General features: G+C 52.6%; 1 protein-coding gene across 1 annotated transcript; it reads right to left on the reverse strand.

Moving 5' to 3' along the window:
• Positions 1-12,509: 12,509 nt before the first annotated feature.
• On the reverse strand, positions 12,510-17,262 carry LOC125508978 (brassinosteroid LRR receptor kinase BRL1-like). The gene is made up of 2 exons (XM_048673801.1): positions 16,935-17,262; positions 12,510-16,508 (listed from the first exon to the last, which is right to left on the reverse strand). The coding sequence occupies exon 2, from the start codon at positions 16,359-16,361 to the stop codon at positions 12,726-12,728; it is 3,636 nt and encodes a 1,211-aa protein (XP_048529758.1). The 5' UTR covers positions 16,362-16,508; positions 16,935-17,262; the 3' UTR covers positions 12,510-12,725.
• Positions 17,263-17,778: the final 516 nt, after the last annotated feature.

The raw sequence follows: 17,778 nt of genomic DNA on the forward strand, positions 1-17,778 counted from the left end.
AATTTAGTCTATTTTGGGCAGCCCAATAACTATTTCAGAAATTCCTAATAAATCCTAGAGACCCACTTAGCCCATTTGTGCAAGGCAAGGGATACTACTAAAGTTTAGTCCCACATTGCTAGTTTAGTGGGAGTTGGACCTCCTTATAAGGGAGGTTCTTTCCCCACTTGTACGAGCATGAGAACAAGAGGGATATCCACGCGCGCTCCTCCTCCGCCGCCCGCCTCGCCACGCCACGCCTCGCCTCGCCTCGTCACGACGCGCCGCGGGTTACGGGAATGAGCCGAGCCTATATCTAAATTTTTGCCATGCACGACGGGTATACGAAAGGTCACGTGGGAGTTGAAAGGTTTTCTGTAATGGACACTGAATTCGGCCGCTGCCTGTTCGCTTCGTCTCCCTTCGTTGCTTCACCTCCTGCCGCAGCCTCTTCGCGTCCTTCTCCTGTGCCTATATAAGAGAGGTCGCTCCTCTCCAGAGAGACACAACAGAAGCTCCTCTTCCTCTCGCCACAAAGTTCCGACCACTGCGCTGCTGCTACGTTCTTCCCCAGCCCGTCTTGCGGCGTGCACCGCAGGTCGGGACAGTAGGCCTCCGAAACCGCACCTTTTGAGTCCTGTACGGGAGAAGGGTGATAAGGTTTTTGGGGAGCGCTCAGCGTGACTACTGGCTGCTTCATCACGGACGATCCGGTCGCCGACGACTACTTCCCCGACGTCCACGACCTCCTCGACGACATGGCAGGCGAGGACACCGACCCCAAGTCCAGCGCTTCTGCTGCTGCTGTCCCGTACGTATTCTTGTCTTTCCTGTTAAAGGTTCTGCCGCAGTTCCTTGTTCTAGTCCTTGTCGTACACATGATAGGTTCTACTTCATATATGCTACTTGCTATACTGTCTGCTTTAGATATGATAGGCTACGGTTCATATATGCAGAAGCTATTTACCTTCTCTCTGTCAGAACACATGACTTGTTTTATCTCTACTATATTAGTCATGCGTTATCTAGTATCTCTGTTAATAAAATTATTTGGTAAATTGCTCATATTTCCAACAAATATACTCCTCGAGACAAAGCATAGAGTCGCTTAGTTGTTGTTTCTCTCTTTTAGGCCCAGATAAGCAACTATATATTATATACACTGCTGTACTGCATGAAACCATATGCAACTATATATTATGATTCTTTATTTTACTCATTCGTGTAGATGGACTTTTGTATGGCACTATTCAAACTTGTCATACTTTTGCAAAGCCTTACTTTTTATATTCGTGCATGTTACAATGGTATCTCAAACTTGTCATACATGAGTGTTAGATTTTGTAGTCTGAAAATATGATAATGATGCCGAGAGAAGAGAGCATGCGTACGATCCATGAACATGATGTGCAACAAGAGATGGTATGACTTCTTCGGAGAACCATCTTGATGCTTCTTTTTTTCTTCATAATATTGCCAACCATTGAGATTGTGGTGCGGAAGGTCGTGGGCGCTAGAGATTGTGGCACGGTTTAGAGGGTTGGCCGGCGGCGGAGGCGGCGATGAGCAAAATATTTCAAAAGCCCGTGGCAACGCACGGGCATTATACTAGTTTTGAATTAGTTTTGCAAATGAATATTATCATGTCCATTCAGTACTATGTGTTTAACCATGCATGTCCGGGACATACGTGGTACAACCATTACTTTGGATATGTTTTGGACAGTGCTGCTAACACATCAGTAACAAACAAATAAATGGTAGAAAAGTAGAACGACGTGGCAAGGCGCGTGTATGCTTAGTTTTTGTTCTATCTCTCCGAGGAAGGTCTTGGAGAGGGAGAGAGAGAGAATGATCCACCTGGCCAACATCTCACTGATGCAAATCAAATCTGCTTTGTGGTCGATATATATATCTCCTCTCGCTCATGGAAGCTGCATGTGAGGGCATGTCACCAGCGTCGCGTATGGCTCGCGTGCATCGTGCATGCATGACTGGCCCGCAAGAGTAATATCATCATCAGAGCACAAAGAGTGGAAAGCTCATCAGGTAAGTAAGCGGACAGGGACATGCGGTTTACTAATTCAGACTACACAATTCAGTGATTTGTTTCCCTCTGCTCCTAATAATTACACAGGGTGCAGTTCTTTCTCTGGTATACAGCTGTAGCCACAGGCCAAATGTCCGGAAAAAGCATGCCATGCCATGTGGTGGCATTTGTTTCTACATTTGCACCGTGTGTATGTACTCGTGCAAGAGAAAGATCATGGCACCAGCTGGGGCCGGCTCTAGTTGTGTACACTACACATGAGCTGGGCCTGGGGTTGCCATTTGCCAGATTTGAGAGCAGGAGCCACTATGGGCTCGTAGCATGCAGCCATGATGCCCTTCCTCCTCCACGGGCGCTGCTCTCCTTGTCTGCCAGACAGACAGAGAAACGGAAAACCAAAGGCACAACGCAAGAAACAAAACTGAACAAGTCGCGCATGCACACGCACCATGCGTCCAAATCAACTCGCATTATCATCATCATTCATCTCACGCTCTGAAGCTTGATCGACTGATTGACTGATTCATCCATGGCCCCCGATTTTACAACGCACACGTGTGGACGTTACGTACGCGCGCGCGCACGCACGCACGCATGTCTCAATTGTTATCCTGCTGGTTAGCTCAGCTGCCTAACACCAAATCCCTTTGAAAACAAATGCGCTGAGCGGGCAGGAAAGCGATGCTCGCCCTGCTTGCTGGCTTGCTCATCTGTTCCCGTCTGGGTGGATAAAGGTGCATGATTACTGTCTTTAGAGCTTATTAAACAAAACAAAATTCGACATGCCATGCCCTACTTGACTTTGTCGCAAAAAAAATGCCCGCCCTACTTGACAATTCTGTAATACTACTCCTGCAGCTTTGGTCCTAATCCTCCGTCTAAGGGTCAGCAAGCAACCCGTGCGTTCAAAGTCCAAAAGTATGTGCTGGATCAGAACAGAAGCCGTAACCACCTTTGACAGCAGAAAAGCCAACAAACGAAACGAAACCTGCTGGTGGAAAGCAAAGGAAAGGAGAGTGTTTCAGGTATGAACGAACACACACACCAGGCCCCCCCTTTTGACATAATAGATCCTCGCAAGACTTCAACATGCATCAGGTCTTTGAAAGAGGAGGAATATAGTCTTACAAAACAATAGGAAGGTTCCATGTAGAATATCGAATGCCAAGCTCTACACAAGAGATGAGATGCCATCCTACCTCACGCAGCCATAGAATAGATTGGATCTATCCAGCTGCACTTTGTAATATTTTTTAGTATTTTTTGGATAAATAAGAAAAGGGTGCACGATCTCGACGAGTTACTTTTGAATAAATTCAGAAATCATATGGTAGAACCATAGCATTTCGTGACTCGTTGGTAAATCAACTTTGATTCTCCATAAACCAAGAATGTGAGACCATTAACATGGTTAAACCTAAACTACTTGAAGTCCAGGCAAAAGGAGGTACTCTTTCAACAACTATATTAGTATTAGTACGGAATTTAAAAAACAGAAATGCTAAAAACCTGTCATCAGGTTTTTAGACATGACAAATCAAACGTTTTTCATGGTAACTTGCATTGGCGTGAGGATGACAACTTTAGTTTACACACAAGGCAATTTTACTGACACAAAATAAACTCGGGAGGATTTGCAATACTCGCCAACTAAACTTGTCATACCCAGCAAGCATAATTCGTCAGGAAAATCGTACAATTTGCCATGCCTAAAACTGTCGGGATCCCGATCCTAAGTCACACCGATCTAGCATGTAACACATCATATCACTTTGCGGCCTCACGCACGGTATTTTCACGGGTGCCACCTTACCTGGCCCGGGACCGTTTGCGCCTTTTGACTCACGTATATGATAGTGTCGCTAGCATCCATATGACAAAGAACCCGGGCCGACATGGCTAGTCGTGAAACCGAAGCGGCACTAACCCATGAGGACATGCATACATGAACCACATCGAGCATGTCGGTCATCAACGTGTGAATCCGGGCTGTAGCACTGGGCTAACAGGACTCCGGTAACCCGGGCTGTAGCAGGCTTGGCAGGAATCCGGATGTCACCGCGTGACATTTCCCCGAAGGGACAGACACAGGAACAAAGTGAAACACATGCCGGCCAGTCAAGTGTTCCGAGCAGTAGTGCTAGGCTAGCAGGACTCCGGTGAACCGGGCTGTAGCGGACTACTATCGCTCAGAAAGCACTAGACTACATTTCCCCATACGATAGGCTGCCAAGGGTAAACAACTAGATTGTCGGATCCCACACATAGCAATACACGTTACACGTACGCATAACATGCAAGTATGTGTTGTACAACATGGCATCACAACATAACACAAACTCATATAGATAAAGGCTCAAAAGAGCCACATAGCATCAATACAAACAGGGGTCACATGACCCATCATTCAGAGCATACAAGCAACGGAAGCATTACATGTCTGAGTACAGACAACTACAAAAGAAAAGGGTTGAGAAGCCTGACTATCTACAAGACCCTCCCAAGGGTACAAGATCGTAGCTAAGGTAACAAGCTACTCGTCGAAGTCCAAGCGGAACTACTAGTAAGACAGATGTCTCATCTGCAAAACATAAATAAAGCAAACATGAGTACAAAGGTATTCAGCAAGACTTACATCAGATCCTATCATATATGCATTTGTATCAAGAAGGTAATGTGGGGTTTAGTTGCAGCAAGCCAGCTTTGACTCAGTGGCTATCCTGTTCTACGACAACGAGAAACTTCTTTGAGATGAGGCAGCGCACACGAGTCCATTAATCACCACATCAATACACTACTATGGATTCATCCTCGTCTCCCTACGAGAAGGCCATCCATAGCACTCACACTTGTCTTGAGCATTTTAGAGTATCCACTTTAAGTTGTCTATGTACCACGTAAGCATCCAAGAAGTCCATAACCGAGGACACGGCTATTCGAATAGATCATGATAACCCTGCAGGGGTGTACTTCATCACACACGCTCTCACCACTTATCACCATGTACACGTCATGTATCTCGGCAACCTTCAAGCGGAAGCCTGGCGAGGGTGATGGCCACGACCTGACTAACCACGCAAGACTCTAGTCCAGGTTTATCGCCTATTCGGGTTCCATCCGCAAGGAGATCCGGCCGAGGTTTCGCTCACGGCCCCAAACGATGTGTACAGGGTTCCCGAGCCCACCATCTGGGTGCCACTCGGTACACCGGGCCACGTGTGCCTAGTCTGTCCCAAGTCCACCCTGCCAGGTGCCACTCGGTAGAAAAATAGCACTACCTACAAACACCAGAAACTATTTGCAACTCCTGGACAGAGTTCAAGGCGGTTAATAAGTCGAGAGAGCTTGGAGCACCCGGAGCCCAATGTGTGGTAGTAGCTAGTCATTGGACAACTTACACAGAACTCAGTTCTTAAGGACGGTCCCAATGAGACAACCCACCATGTACTCCTACATGGCCTCTCACTGCTACCTTTACCAAGTCATGTTCACACGCTTAATTCTCAGCACCAGAACATAGCATAACACTCCAATCCATTTCCAATGAATCAGACCTGACATAACTCTAAGCAATAACAGGCAAGGCATGGCAAGAACACAACATGGCTCAAGCAACTCCTACACATGCTAGTGGGTTTCAACTATTTACTGTGGCAATGACAGGTCATGCAGAGGAATGGGTTCAACTACCGTAGCATAAAGTAGCAGTTGAATCGTTGTTGCCCTAATGCAATAAATGAGAGCAGGAGCGAGAGAGTAGAATATTATCGGAATGAACAAGGGGGGGTTGCTTGCCTGGTAGATCAACAGGGGGGCACTACTCCTCAGACAGGTACTCTCGAACACTTTCCGGAGCAGGACCTATCGAGAAGGAACGGTGTCGACAATCAATACACAAGCATATGCAATAATATGATGCATGAACATGGCATGAAGATGTGATGTTGTTTGAGCTAATGCAACTAGCATTCATTTGGTTAAAGTCCATTTGAACTAAAGATTCAAATGCAACTCCAAAATAAGCTCTTAAATATGCCATAAGTGTGTTTTCACATATACAGCATGTATAGGTTGGTTTGTCATGCATGAAAATGGTACATATGGATAGATTGAATTTTTCTGATAATTTTTCATATATAAATTATGTCAATCTGAGCTACGGTTGAATTGATATGAATTTTTGAAGTTTTGAATATTTTCTGGAATTTCCTGTTTAAAAATAATTCCAGAAAATGAATAATTGCGTCAGCATGACGTCAGCACTGCGTCAGCGGTCAACGGCGCTGACCAGGTCAAACCTGACGTGTGGGGTCCACACGTCAGTGACATAGTGTTAAGAGGGGGGTTATTTCTAATCTAATTTAGGTTAGTGGCGCTGGGCCCATTGTCAGTGTCACAGAGGGGGGTAATTAACGCCTAACTACAAGCCACGTCAGCCCGCCGGAGTTTGGCCGGCGGCGACCAATACCGCGGCGGCAACTCGCCGGACTTGCGCTACGAGCGGCGGATGGACGCGCGGAGACCACCGGGGCGTAGCCCGTCGTCGTCCGCATCCAGCAGAGCTGGTGGGAGGCTACGGGGGCACCGGAGCTCGGGCTCAAGCGGCTGCGGGCTACAGAGCACGGGGAGGCAGGGAAGAAGGGGGAATCGATGCAGGGGCTCACGGCGGACTCGATGGCGTCGACGGCGAGCTCGGGGACAGCCGGACGGCGACGTGCGGGCGGTGGAGATCTGCGGCGGCCGACGATGAAGAAGATGACGGTGGCGACGATGGAGGCCGTCCGGAGGTGCGTGGCTCGACGAGGAGGGAGAGGGGATTGCGGAGGAGCTGTGGAGCGCGTCGGGGAGGCGAGGCCGTGGCTGTGGGCGCGGCAGAAGTGGCCGGTGGCAGCGGTGGCGCTCGGCCGTGAGAGAGAGAGCGAGCGAGAGGAGAGGAGAGGACTGGGGAGAGTGAGAGGGGTACGGGGCGGCGCGTGGCGATGTCCGGGCGTTCCAGGGCGACGAGGAGGACGCCAGGCAGGCAGCTGCGTGCCGGCGCGCACGGCGTCGGGCACAGCTTCCCCTCTGCCTACTGGCAAGAGGAGGAAGACGGCCATGCCCCTGGTGGGCTGGGCCAGAACAGAGATGGGCCGGCCAGAGGCGCCAGGTAAGAAGCCCAGGTAAGGTTTTTTTTTCTATTTTTGTTCTGTTTTCTATTTATCTGACATTTGTTCTGATTTAGTAATAATACTAAATCAATTTATTTTCTTCTAAAAATTAATGTAGGAACTTAATTGGATTATTCCAAAGCCCCACAGTAAAAATCAGAATTATTGGACAATATTTCATATATAATAAAATATTTCCCCAACGCAAATAATTACTGGATTAACTCAAATGGCCAAAAATAAATACTTCTGAGCTCCCAAAAATATTGGTTGGGATTTTACCTCTAGCCAATATTTTTAGAGAAAATCAGGAACATTTTCTTGGGCCAAATTGAAACAATTTTTATCTGGGTCATTTCCAGAAATGATTTCTGAGGGTTTCACAAATCCCCATTTCAAATTTAAATGAAATTTAAACATGATGCACAACTGACTAGCTGGTCTAGGTCATACCAGAACTAGGGATGTGACAAAAACCTCGTTCGCTAGATATTCAGGTCCAAGAAAAATATACAGTATACTGTATGGTTCAGACCTTAGAGCAACTACAACGCACGGACCCAAACTATCCGCTCGTGTTTGTTTGGGTCAATACGGAAAGAAAAATCGGCCCAACGTGACGATCCAGACGAATATGTATCCGCTTTTTGTCTGCCGCGCAACCCATTTGGGCCTCATTTGCGTTGGTGCAGACATGAAACAGACGTGTGCAACGCCCGCCTACTCCCCCCTCCCCACTAGCCCGCCAGTCGGTGGCACATTGGCCATTCCATCTTCCTCCCATCGATAGCCAGCACACCCGGCCGCCCCACCTCGCGCCGCCACCAGCCAATTCTGGTGCCACATGCCAGCTGTCCGCACCCACGTACCCCCCACCGCACGCCTCCCGTCGCCGCAGCACCCCGATGGTGCCGCCACTGCCCCACCCCCTGCCTGCAGCACCCAAGCGCGACAACCTCGCTCGCCGAACGCTCGCACGCTCGCCGGACACCGATAGGCCTGCTACCTGGTGCAAGGAAGGTGTGAGGCTCTTCATCGGCCAGCTTCTTCCATGACGCCCGCAAGCTGTTTGACAGTTTGCCCGCAAGGTACAAATGGACTCCGTCGATGAGTTATTTTTCCAAAATTTCATTTCTGACTTGGATGAATCTTGATCTGACGATGAGGAGCTTGTGGCTGATGTGTTGGTCGTCCATGACCACTATGAGATATTTATTTGGTTGTGAAACTATAAGATATTTGTATTTTGTTTGAATTATGTGAACTAGGGCCAAATTTCCATATGTTTGCAAAAAAACACGGCAGACCCGGTGCAAGGACGAATATTCGTCCGCGCATTGGGCGCATGACCGACCCAAACGCAGAAGGGGGCAGACGACGAGCAAGGCAAAGCTCACCCCCTCCGCCAGCTCGTCCTTCGCCCTTCCACCTCCGCCGGTGCCGGCGCCTGCCCGTCCCGTGAGGCAGTGACTGCACATTCCGATGCACCAGGCGCGGTGGCACTGGCAGTACCAGGAGCCGCTGCCGTACCCAGATATCAACCTGCCGCACGACTGGCATCTGGATCCATAGCGGATCCTGGTGTCAGCGTTGCTGCGGTCGCAGTGGGCTCACACCGAGGAGGTGCGCATGAACTGGGAGCTCCTCACACCGGAGCAGCGCCGGACTCTCCCGATTGGGAGCCCTGGTTTTCCCTCGAGCATGACGATCAACGCCGCCGCGGCGTCCAGCAACCCCACACCAACACTCCGCCACCTCCCAGTGGTCAAGCCGGAGGAGGAGGCTTCCTACAAGGCCTCGTTGGTGGCGGCCATGCAGACCTCCATCAACGAGGACTGACGCAAGGAGGAGGAGGCTGCCTAGCAGGCGAAGCTGGCCTCGCCCTCTCTGCGACCGGCGACTGTGTGGTTCCCCATCGCCGCCGAGCCTCCCCGAGCCCAAGGCTGAGCCGCTGTCGATGGAGCCTATGGCGGAACGCCATGTCTGAACCGGTGGGCTGTGTGAGTGGGTCAGCCCCCCCTCCCGTGTGGCTCGACGGGATGCCGACACAGGAGGCAGCATACCTCGAGTAGTAGAGGCAGCACCCACTGGCGGATGAGCGCGCCGACTGCGAGCGGCTCATGCAGATTGAGCACATGGAGGAGGAGAAGTGCCATGAGAAGGAGAAGGAGGAGCATCATGCCCGTGGCGGAGCAGCCGGTGCAGCAAGGCAATGTGGTCCGAAGCTGGGAGGCGACATTCCCCCGGGCTGGCCCGGCGCTGGAGCTGGTCGACCTCACCGGCCCTGGGTAGGACGACGAGGACACCTAGGGCAGCATGTGCGGCGGCACGAACTATTTTTTATGTTTAATATTTATGTGGACTTTGGTCGACGGTTGACCGGCTTTTAATGTTTAATTATGTTTAATTTTGAATGTGATTGCTCTTTTTCTTTTTTAAGCCCGTGTTTAAAAAATGTGCCAGGCTAGCGTTGGGTGCACACACGGACCCAAATGAAAAATGGACACGGGCTTCCGCGCGGCCGACCCAGACGGTCAAAAGGCGGACAAATCGATCGTTCGTTTGGATCGGCCGATTGGAGCAACTCCAACGTGCCGACCCATTTCGTTCACGTGTGTCTGTTTGGGTCAAAATGGACACAAAATTGGCCCAACGCGCCGACCCAAACGGACGCGCGTCCGCTTTTCGTTCGCCGGACGACCCATTCTAGGCCCAAATTTGGGCCTTGCGTCGACATGGACACGAGGCGGACGCGCGCGACGCCCGCCTATTCCTTCCCATGGACCACCAGTCGGTGGCACATAGGCCATTCTCTTTCTTCCATCGACAGCAAGCACCCGGCCGCCCCATCCCGTCGCCGCCACCGCCACCGCCAGTTTCTGTGCCCTCGCCAGCCGTCCGCTCCCACATACCTTCCTCGCAGCACGCCACCTTCCAACATTGCCGCCACCACCACCTCGTCGCCGGGCCACCGCAGCTTCCCCTGGCGTAGCCGCGAGCACCACCTCACCCCCCGCCCGCGCCCCCGCCCAACTCCTTCGAAGACACCACCATGCTCGCGGGACGCCGCCACGCCAACTACCTGGTCCAGGGGAGGTGCGTGCTCTTCGTCGGCCTGCTTCTTCGACGACGCCCACAAGTTGTTCGACGGTATGCCCGCAAGGTACAAATGGACTCTGCCGACGAGTTCTTTTTCCATAATTTCATTAGTGTCTTGGATGACTCCTCATTCGACGATGAGGAGATGGTGGTTGTTGTGTTGGTCTTCCATGACTACCTTAGCAGGCAGCGGGCGTTGTTCTAGGGCTCGATCATGGGGCACACTCTAGCGTTAAATCGCAACCGAGAGAGCGGCCATTTCCTTCTCTAGAAGGACTACTTCGAGACACCCAACCCGCTCTTTAAACATCACCTATTCCGACGATGTTTCCTTATGTCTAGGCATGTTTTCAACCATATCCTGGAGGGGGTGGTGGCATATGATAAGTATTTCGAGTGCAAGGAGGATGCCCTTGGAAAGGTTGGCTTCTCCTCTTATCAAAAATGCACTGCGGCTATCCGGATGCTTGCATACGGAGTCCCCGGAGATCTTGTTGATGAGTATGTCCATACGAGTGAGTCCACGTGCCTAAACTCCGTGTACAAGTTCTGCAAGGCTGTGATTGCAGCGTTTGGCCTTGAGTACTTAAGAGAGTCAAATGTTGCAGATACAACCCGCTTGATGGCGATGAATGCCAGCAGGGGGTTTCCTGGGGATGCTTGGTACTATAGATTGTATGCACAAGGAGTGGAAGAACTGCCCTTCTGCTTGGCAGGGGCAGTATAGAGGCCATGTCAAATCTTACACGTCATACTCGAGGCCGTGGCTTCACAAGATCTCTGGATTTGGCACTCTTTCTTCGGCATGGCCGGATCTCACAATGACATCAACGTGCTTCAACGCTCTCCGATATTTGCAAGGCTTGCCGAAGGCAACTGCCTGGAGGTGAATGTTAACATCAATGGCCACAACTACAACAAAGGATACTACTTAGCTGACGGTATCAATCCTCAGTGGACTACTCTTGTGAAGACAATCTCCACCCCTGTATGAGAGAAGAGGAAGAGATTTGCACAAGAGCAAGAGAGTGCTAGGAAGGATGTGGATCGTGCCTTTGATGTTCTGCAATCTTGATTGGGCATCGTTCGGTATCCTGTTAGAACTTGGAGCACCAAGAAGTTGTTGGAGGCGATGACTACTTGTGTGATCATGCACAATATGATCGTAGAGGATGAGCGCCCGGAACGTATCTATGACCAAGGGTTTTAGTTTCAGGTTGACAATGTTGTGCTTGAGCATGAAGGAGCGGCAAGGTTTGCATAGTTTAACGAAATTTATAATCAAATAAGTAATTGGGAAACTCACATTCAGCCGCAAAATGATTTGGTTGAGCATATATGGGCTCACGTTCGCAACCAATAGATGTATAATCTTTTAAAATGTATTTGAAACAATTTAATTTTTATTTGACTTGTAAACTATAATATATTTATTTGGCTTGTGAACTATGATATATTTGTTTGGTTTGGAACTATATAAAATGTGTGTTTTATTTGAATTATGTTTGAAAAACCACGGCACGCCGAACGCGAGAGCGAAAATGGGACGCGTTGAGTGCACGATCGATCCAAACACAAAAAAAGACGAATGACGAGCAGTCGGCCGATTCAAACGTACAAAAAATGGACAAAGCCTGTTTTAGTTGGCGCGTTGAAGTTGGCCTTATCTTCTCTGCTCTTCAGCTTGTCCACAAACTACCCGCTGCAAAAGCAGTCGGGCCATGTCCGCTACATCCATCCGTCTGAACAACTCATTTTATTTCTGTTGCTCAGCTTGGTCACCACAGCAATCATTCAGCAAGCAGACAAATCAAAACCTGGCAAAGTACATCCATGATTCAGGTGGTGCTACTGTCCACGAAATCTAGGGAGTGGATTTTTCAACGCCCTGAGCCGGCATTCCTGTGCTCACTGATATCACCACCATCGGCTATAGATTTTGTTTTGTCAAGGAAAGACGACAATGCCGCCCGGTCAAGCACATTCACAATAGAAAATGAGATAATGACTTGCATGGCCTGCCATCTGCTGGATCTCTCTCTCTTTTTGTTCATTACCGCCTGCAAAGTGTCAATCATAAACTGACAGCAACAAGACAGTCAAGAACAACAGTGTCAATTCTTCTTCCAAATAACTGATTCTAGCAGGTAAAAGCACAAATGAGAATCTGAGACATGCAACTGAAAAAAACTTGAGCAAGATTGATGCTGAAACACGAGCAATAAGATTGATCCTTTTCTTGCAAAAAAAGCTACTACCTTCATGTCCCTCTTCATACTTTTGACGCTTATATATACAGAGAGTGGAACCACAAAACTACAACCTCCCCCGGTGAATTGGAGGACACTACGGCCTTTTTTTTGTAACCTAAAATGATTGAGCTATCTCGCTGTTCTATCCTTCCATTCCAGAGCACGAAAAAAGAAACAAGAAACAAGAAACAGAAAACATTACGACGATGATTTCTCTGCCGATTCGTCTATGGTGGAGGAGTTGATCGAGAAGCCGTCGAGGAAGTCGCTGTCGGAGTCGAGCTGCAGCTCCTTGAACATGGCCATGACCTGGATCATGGTAGGCCTTCTGGCCGGCCGGTCATCCAGGCACTCGGAGGCGATCTTGAGGTACTGATCGAGCTCGGCCTCCCCGGACTTGGTGTCGGTCAGCGTGGGATCAAAGATCTCGCCGCTCTTGTTCTCCTTGACCATCTGCTTCACCCAGCCGACGAGGTTGTTGTCGCCGAACTCGGTCGGGTCGATCGGCTTCTTCCCGGTGAGGAGCTCCAGGAGCACGACGCCATAGCTGTAGACGTCGCCCTTGGTCGTGCACCGGAAGCTCTGGTAGTACTCCGGCGGGACGTACCCGGGCGTGCCCGCGAGCGTGCTCACGCTCAGGTGCGTGTCCAGCGCGTTCATCAGCCTCGCCATCCCGAAGTCCGACACCCGGGCGTCGAGGTTGTTGTCCAGGAGCACGTTGCTCGACTTCATGTCCCGGTGGATGATGTGGGGGATGCAGCTGTGGTGGAGGAAGGCGAGGCCCCTCGCCGACCCGATGGCGATCTTCTTCCTCGCCGCCCAGTCGAGCTTCACCATGGCCTTGTCGTCGTTGTCGTGGAGCACCATGTCCAAGCTGCCGTGCTTCATGTACTCGTACACGAGGAGCCGCTCGTCGCCGACCTTGCAGTACCCGAGCAGCGGGACGAGGTTGCGGTGCTTGATCTTGCCGATGGTCTCCATCTCCGCCGTGAACTCCCGGTCGCCCTGGCCCGTGTAATGGATGAGCTTCTTGATGGCCACCACGCTGCCGTCCTTGAGCCTGGCCTTGTAAACCTCGCCGAACCCCCCGGAGCCGACGAGGGTCTCGGCGCTGAAGCCATTGGTGGCCTCGAGGAGGTGCGCGAAGGTGAGCTTCCTCAGCGGCTTCTCGAATGCTGCCACGTTGATGCTCAGTGGCTCCTCGACGCCGGACAGCTTCCAGCTCGTGGCGCCGGACATCGGGAGGCTCTCGATGTACCCCGTTCTGATCTCCTCGGTCCTCTGGCTCTTCCAGAGCTTGCAGAGCGTGACCAAGAGCAGCAGGAGTATGAGCACCGAGAGCGCCACTCCGACGAGAATGCTCGCCCCGATCACCTTCCTCCTCCCATCATGTGAGCTTCCTCCCCCGCTCACCCCTCCCGGAGTGTGCCCGCATGGCGGCAGAGGAATGCCACAGAGACCAGAGTTGTTCCCGTACCGGGCCGGCTGGAAGGTGGTGAGCTGGCCGGACGACGGGATCGGACCGGTGAGGTTGTTGTTGGAGACGTCGAAGTCGACGAGGAAATGCAGGCTACCAAAACCTGAGGGTATGCCGCCGACGAGGTGATTGTTTGACAGGTCCATGGCGCCCATCAGTTCCAGCCCTGAAAATGCCTCCGGTATCTTGCCGCTGAGCTCATTGTGCCCCAAGTTGAGGACGACGAGGTACGCCATGCTCCCGAGGCTCTCCGGTATCTCGCCGGTGAGGCCGTTGTACGAGAGGTCGAGGAAGATCATGCTGCCATTGCTGCTGAATGAGTACACCGTGGTGCCCATGTAGATCCTGGTGACCGGGCACATGCGCACGGCGGGGGTGAACCCGGCCAAGCGCTCTGGCCGGATGCCGAAGAACTCGAAGAGCAGTCCGGCGCCGGGGCAGATGTTGCCGGCCTCGTTGCGGAGGAAGACGAACTCCTTCCCTGACACGATCCCCTCCGGAACGAGCCCCGCCTGGGCTGCCAGCTCCGAGGGTATCGTGCCGGTGAAGCCGTTGCTGTTGAGGTCCAGCCATATGAGGTTGTTGCACCTGCCGAGCTCCGCCGGCACGCGGCCGGAGAGCTGGTTCTTGTTGAGCTGCAGGATGGCCAGCTTCTGGAGCTTGGAGAAGCCCGGCGGCACGACCCCGGTGAGACGGTTGGCCGACAGCGACACCCAGACGAGGTTCACGCAGCTTGTGATGGACGGCGGGATGCCTCCGGTGAAGTTGTTGTAGCTTATCACCAGCATCGCCAGTGCGGTGCCATTGGAGCATAGGATGTCCGGTATCACGCCGGACAGGCCATTCGCCCACATGACCAGATCGGCCAACTTCGGCAGAGTGATTACTTCCGGCGGGATCTCGCCAACCAGGAAGTTGAAGCTCAGATCAATGGACTCCAGGTTAGCGCAGTTGCCGAGCGACGTCGGTATGGTGCCGTTGAGGTAGTTGTTTGGGAGGAACAGCTTCTTCAGAGAAGGCAGTGACGTGCACAGGTCCGGCATGATTTCTCCGTCGAGCTCGTTGGCCCCGAGGTCGATCTCCTCCAGCAATGGGCACCCCGCCGCGAGCGCCGGCAGCGGGTTCGCGCCGGTGATGTTGTTGAATGCCAGCCGCAGCACGCGGAGCGAGGAGATGGTGCTGACGACGCTGGCCACAAAGTCACCGGAGAACTGGTTCGCTCTGAGGTCGAGCACCTCGAGGGAGCTGCACTTTGCAAAGCTCGCCGGCAAGCCGCCGACCAGCCGGTTGCTCGACAGGTCAAAATGGACGATTCTGCCGCACAGCTGGCCCAGCTCCTCCGGTATCGGCCCGGCGAACTCGTTGCCGGCCAATGCCAGTCTCTTCAGAGAAGGTAGTTCGGTAAAGAAGGTCGGTATTGAGCCGGAGAGAAGCTTGTTCCCTGACATGTCGAGCGTCTCAAGGCGGTGGCAGTTGGCGAGACCCGGCGGTAGTCCGGTGCTGCTTAGGCCGTTGTTGGACCAGTCGAGCACCGTCAGGTTGCCGCACACGCCGAAGTTGTACCCAGAGACATCGCCGGTGAGGTTGTTACGGGCGATGCTCAGGTACGTCAGGTTGGCCGGCGCGGTCGCCATGAACCCGGCGGGGAGCGCGCCTGAGATCTGGTTCCACGACACGTCGAGCGTGGTGATCACGCTGCACGATGCCAGCTCCGGCAGCCGGCTCGTGAAGAGGTTGGCGGAGAGGTTGAGGTACCGCAGGCCATGGCAGCCGGCGAAGGAGTAGTTGAGCAGGCCGGCGTCCTCCAGGTGGTTGCGCGACAGGTCGATCGACCGCAGCGACGGCGCGAACGGGAACCCGCCGGCGGCGAGGGCGTTCCTCGACAGGTTCAGGGACCGCAGCGCGCCGCAGGACGCCAGGAACGCCGGGGGCAGCGTCCCGTTGAAGGCGTTGGACGATATGTCCACCTCCACGAGCGCGCACGACGACGATGACGGCGGCGCGTGCGAGAGGTTGCCGTAGAAGGCATTGCGGCGCAAGTCGAGACGCTGCAGCGCCGGGAGCGCGAGGAGCGCGCCGAGCCGAAGGTCGCCAGCGAGGTCCTTGCCGCTGAGGTTGAGGGCGACGACCCGGCCGTCGAGCGGCGGCGCGCACGTGACGCCGGCCCACGAGCAGGGCGCGGTGGAGTTGGCGGCGGCGCCGGATACCCAGGTCGTGAGCGCACCGCGCGGGTCGTCCACCACGGACGCGCGCCTGAAGGCGAGCAGCGCCGCCGCCTCGCCGGCGTCGGCAATGGCGGGCGCCAGCAGCCAGAGCAGCACGAGCAAGAAGGAGAAGGCTGCCGTGAAGGCCGCCATGTCTTCGGGTCCTGTGCGTCAATTCGCAGCCGTCGGTTCTTGCAAGGAGGGAAAACGGAGATGCCGGCGGCGGCGGTGGGCGTTGCGTGCTGCCGTGTTCTTGGGTGGGTTCACATATCGACGGAGAAGATTTGGGTCGCAATTTCCCTGCAAATTCGTTGAAATTTCAGCTCATCTTCACTAGGGAAACAAGCTCAGCCCCCCGAACAATTTGCTCGTGTGCAAAGAACAAAAAAAGAGAGCGTAAGGAATCTTGGCAGGGGAAAGCACGCAAGAACAACGGGAGCAAATGCAAAATTCCTCGTCCAAATTCAACACACTAAACCCCCAAAACCCAAAACGTCTCGGAAGAGATAGAACCCACGGAACGAATCCTGGTAAGAAACAAGCTCCAAGTCGGACGCAAATCACAAACATGTCCCAGGTAATTCAGCCAAAAAAGGCCATGAAACCAAGTCCAGTTGCAACCTTCAAACCACCAAAAGGCCAGCCAAACATTGGCCGCAACGAAACCAAGAAGCAACATGATACAGAGAAGGGGAGCCCGGAAAGATTAGGAAAGGGGTCCCGCACCTTGGCGAGGAGGAGAAGTAGGGTGCCTGAAGCTGAAACCTCATCAAGAAAGAAATGGAGGAAGCAATCCCACAGGTGGAGAATCTAGGTGCTCCAAGAATCGCAGGCGAGGACAAGGGAAGGGAAGGGAGATGCTGCTGGACGAGGAAGAAGCAGAAGCAGAAGCAGAGGCAGAGGAAGCACACACAGGCCTACACCTGACTATTTATTAAGTAGCAGGGGAGGGACAGAGCTCCGGCGCGCTACTAGCCTGCTACTCAACCGCCATTAGTTTAGCGAGCAGCCTCCCCTCCACGGGGCTTGTTTGCTTGCGACGGCAATTTAGCCCGAAAAGAAGGGGGGCGCCGGGTTGTTTATTCGCGGGAGGCTGCGCGGGTTTCCAGGGGTAATTACTCGCCCTCGCCGAGGGGCTGGATGCAAATGGTTGAGCTGGTTTGGGTGCTCGAAATGCTCGCTTTTATTTTCTTTCTTTCCTTGGCATGCATGTGTGTGGGGGCCTCTTCAGCCCAGCGTCCGAGTGAGGCTGAGGCCGGTCAAAGCTGGGATTTGATTCCCCCGAGCGAGCGAGCGAGCCCGGCTTTTGGGCATCGTCTCCTGCTCCCAGGCACACGGACCACACGCTGGGGCACCGGGGATTTCCTTCGCGTTGATTCCATTTCTCTGACGTTTTGGACGGGGGAAATTCTGCATTTTTTTGTAGGATTGGAGTTCCTAGGAACTTTTTGCTATGGTTGTCCCTTTATTTTGACAGGGATCCCTCGATATAATTTCTATTACTTCTGGGATGCTTTGTACTTTCTGTGAACTTTTATAGTAGATCTGGACCATATCATAAAAAACAAAA

This window comes from Triticum urartu, chromosome 5, assembly GCF_003073215.2.
Source record: "Triticum urartu cultivar G1812 chromosome 5, Tu2.1, whole genome shotgun sequence".
Classification (NCBI taxonomy): Eukaryota; Viridiplantae; Streptophyta; class Magnoliopsida; order Poales; family Poaceae; genus Triticum; species Triticum urartu.

Bases quoted from the DNA above. Each gene is read 5' to 3' on its own strand.
- LOC125508978 (XM_048673801.1), bottom strand. From the start codon at position 16,361: ATGGCGGCCTTCACGGCAGCCTTCTCCTTCTTGCTCGTGCTGCTCTGG.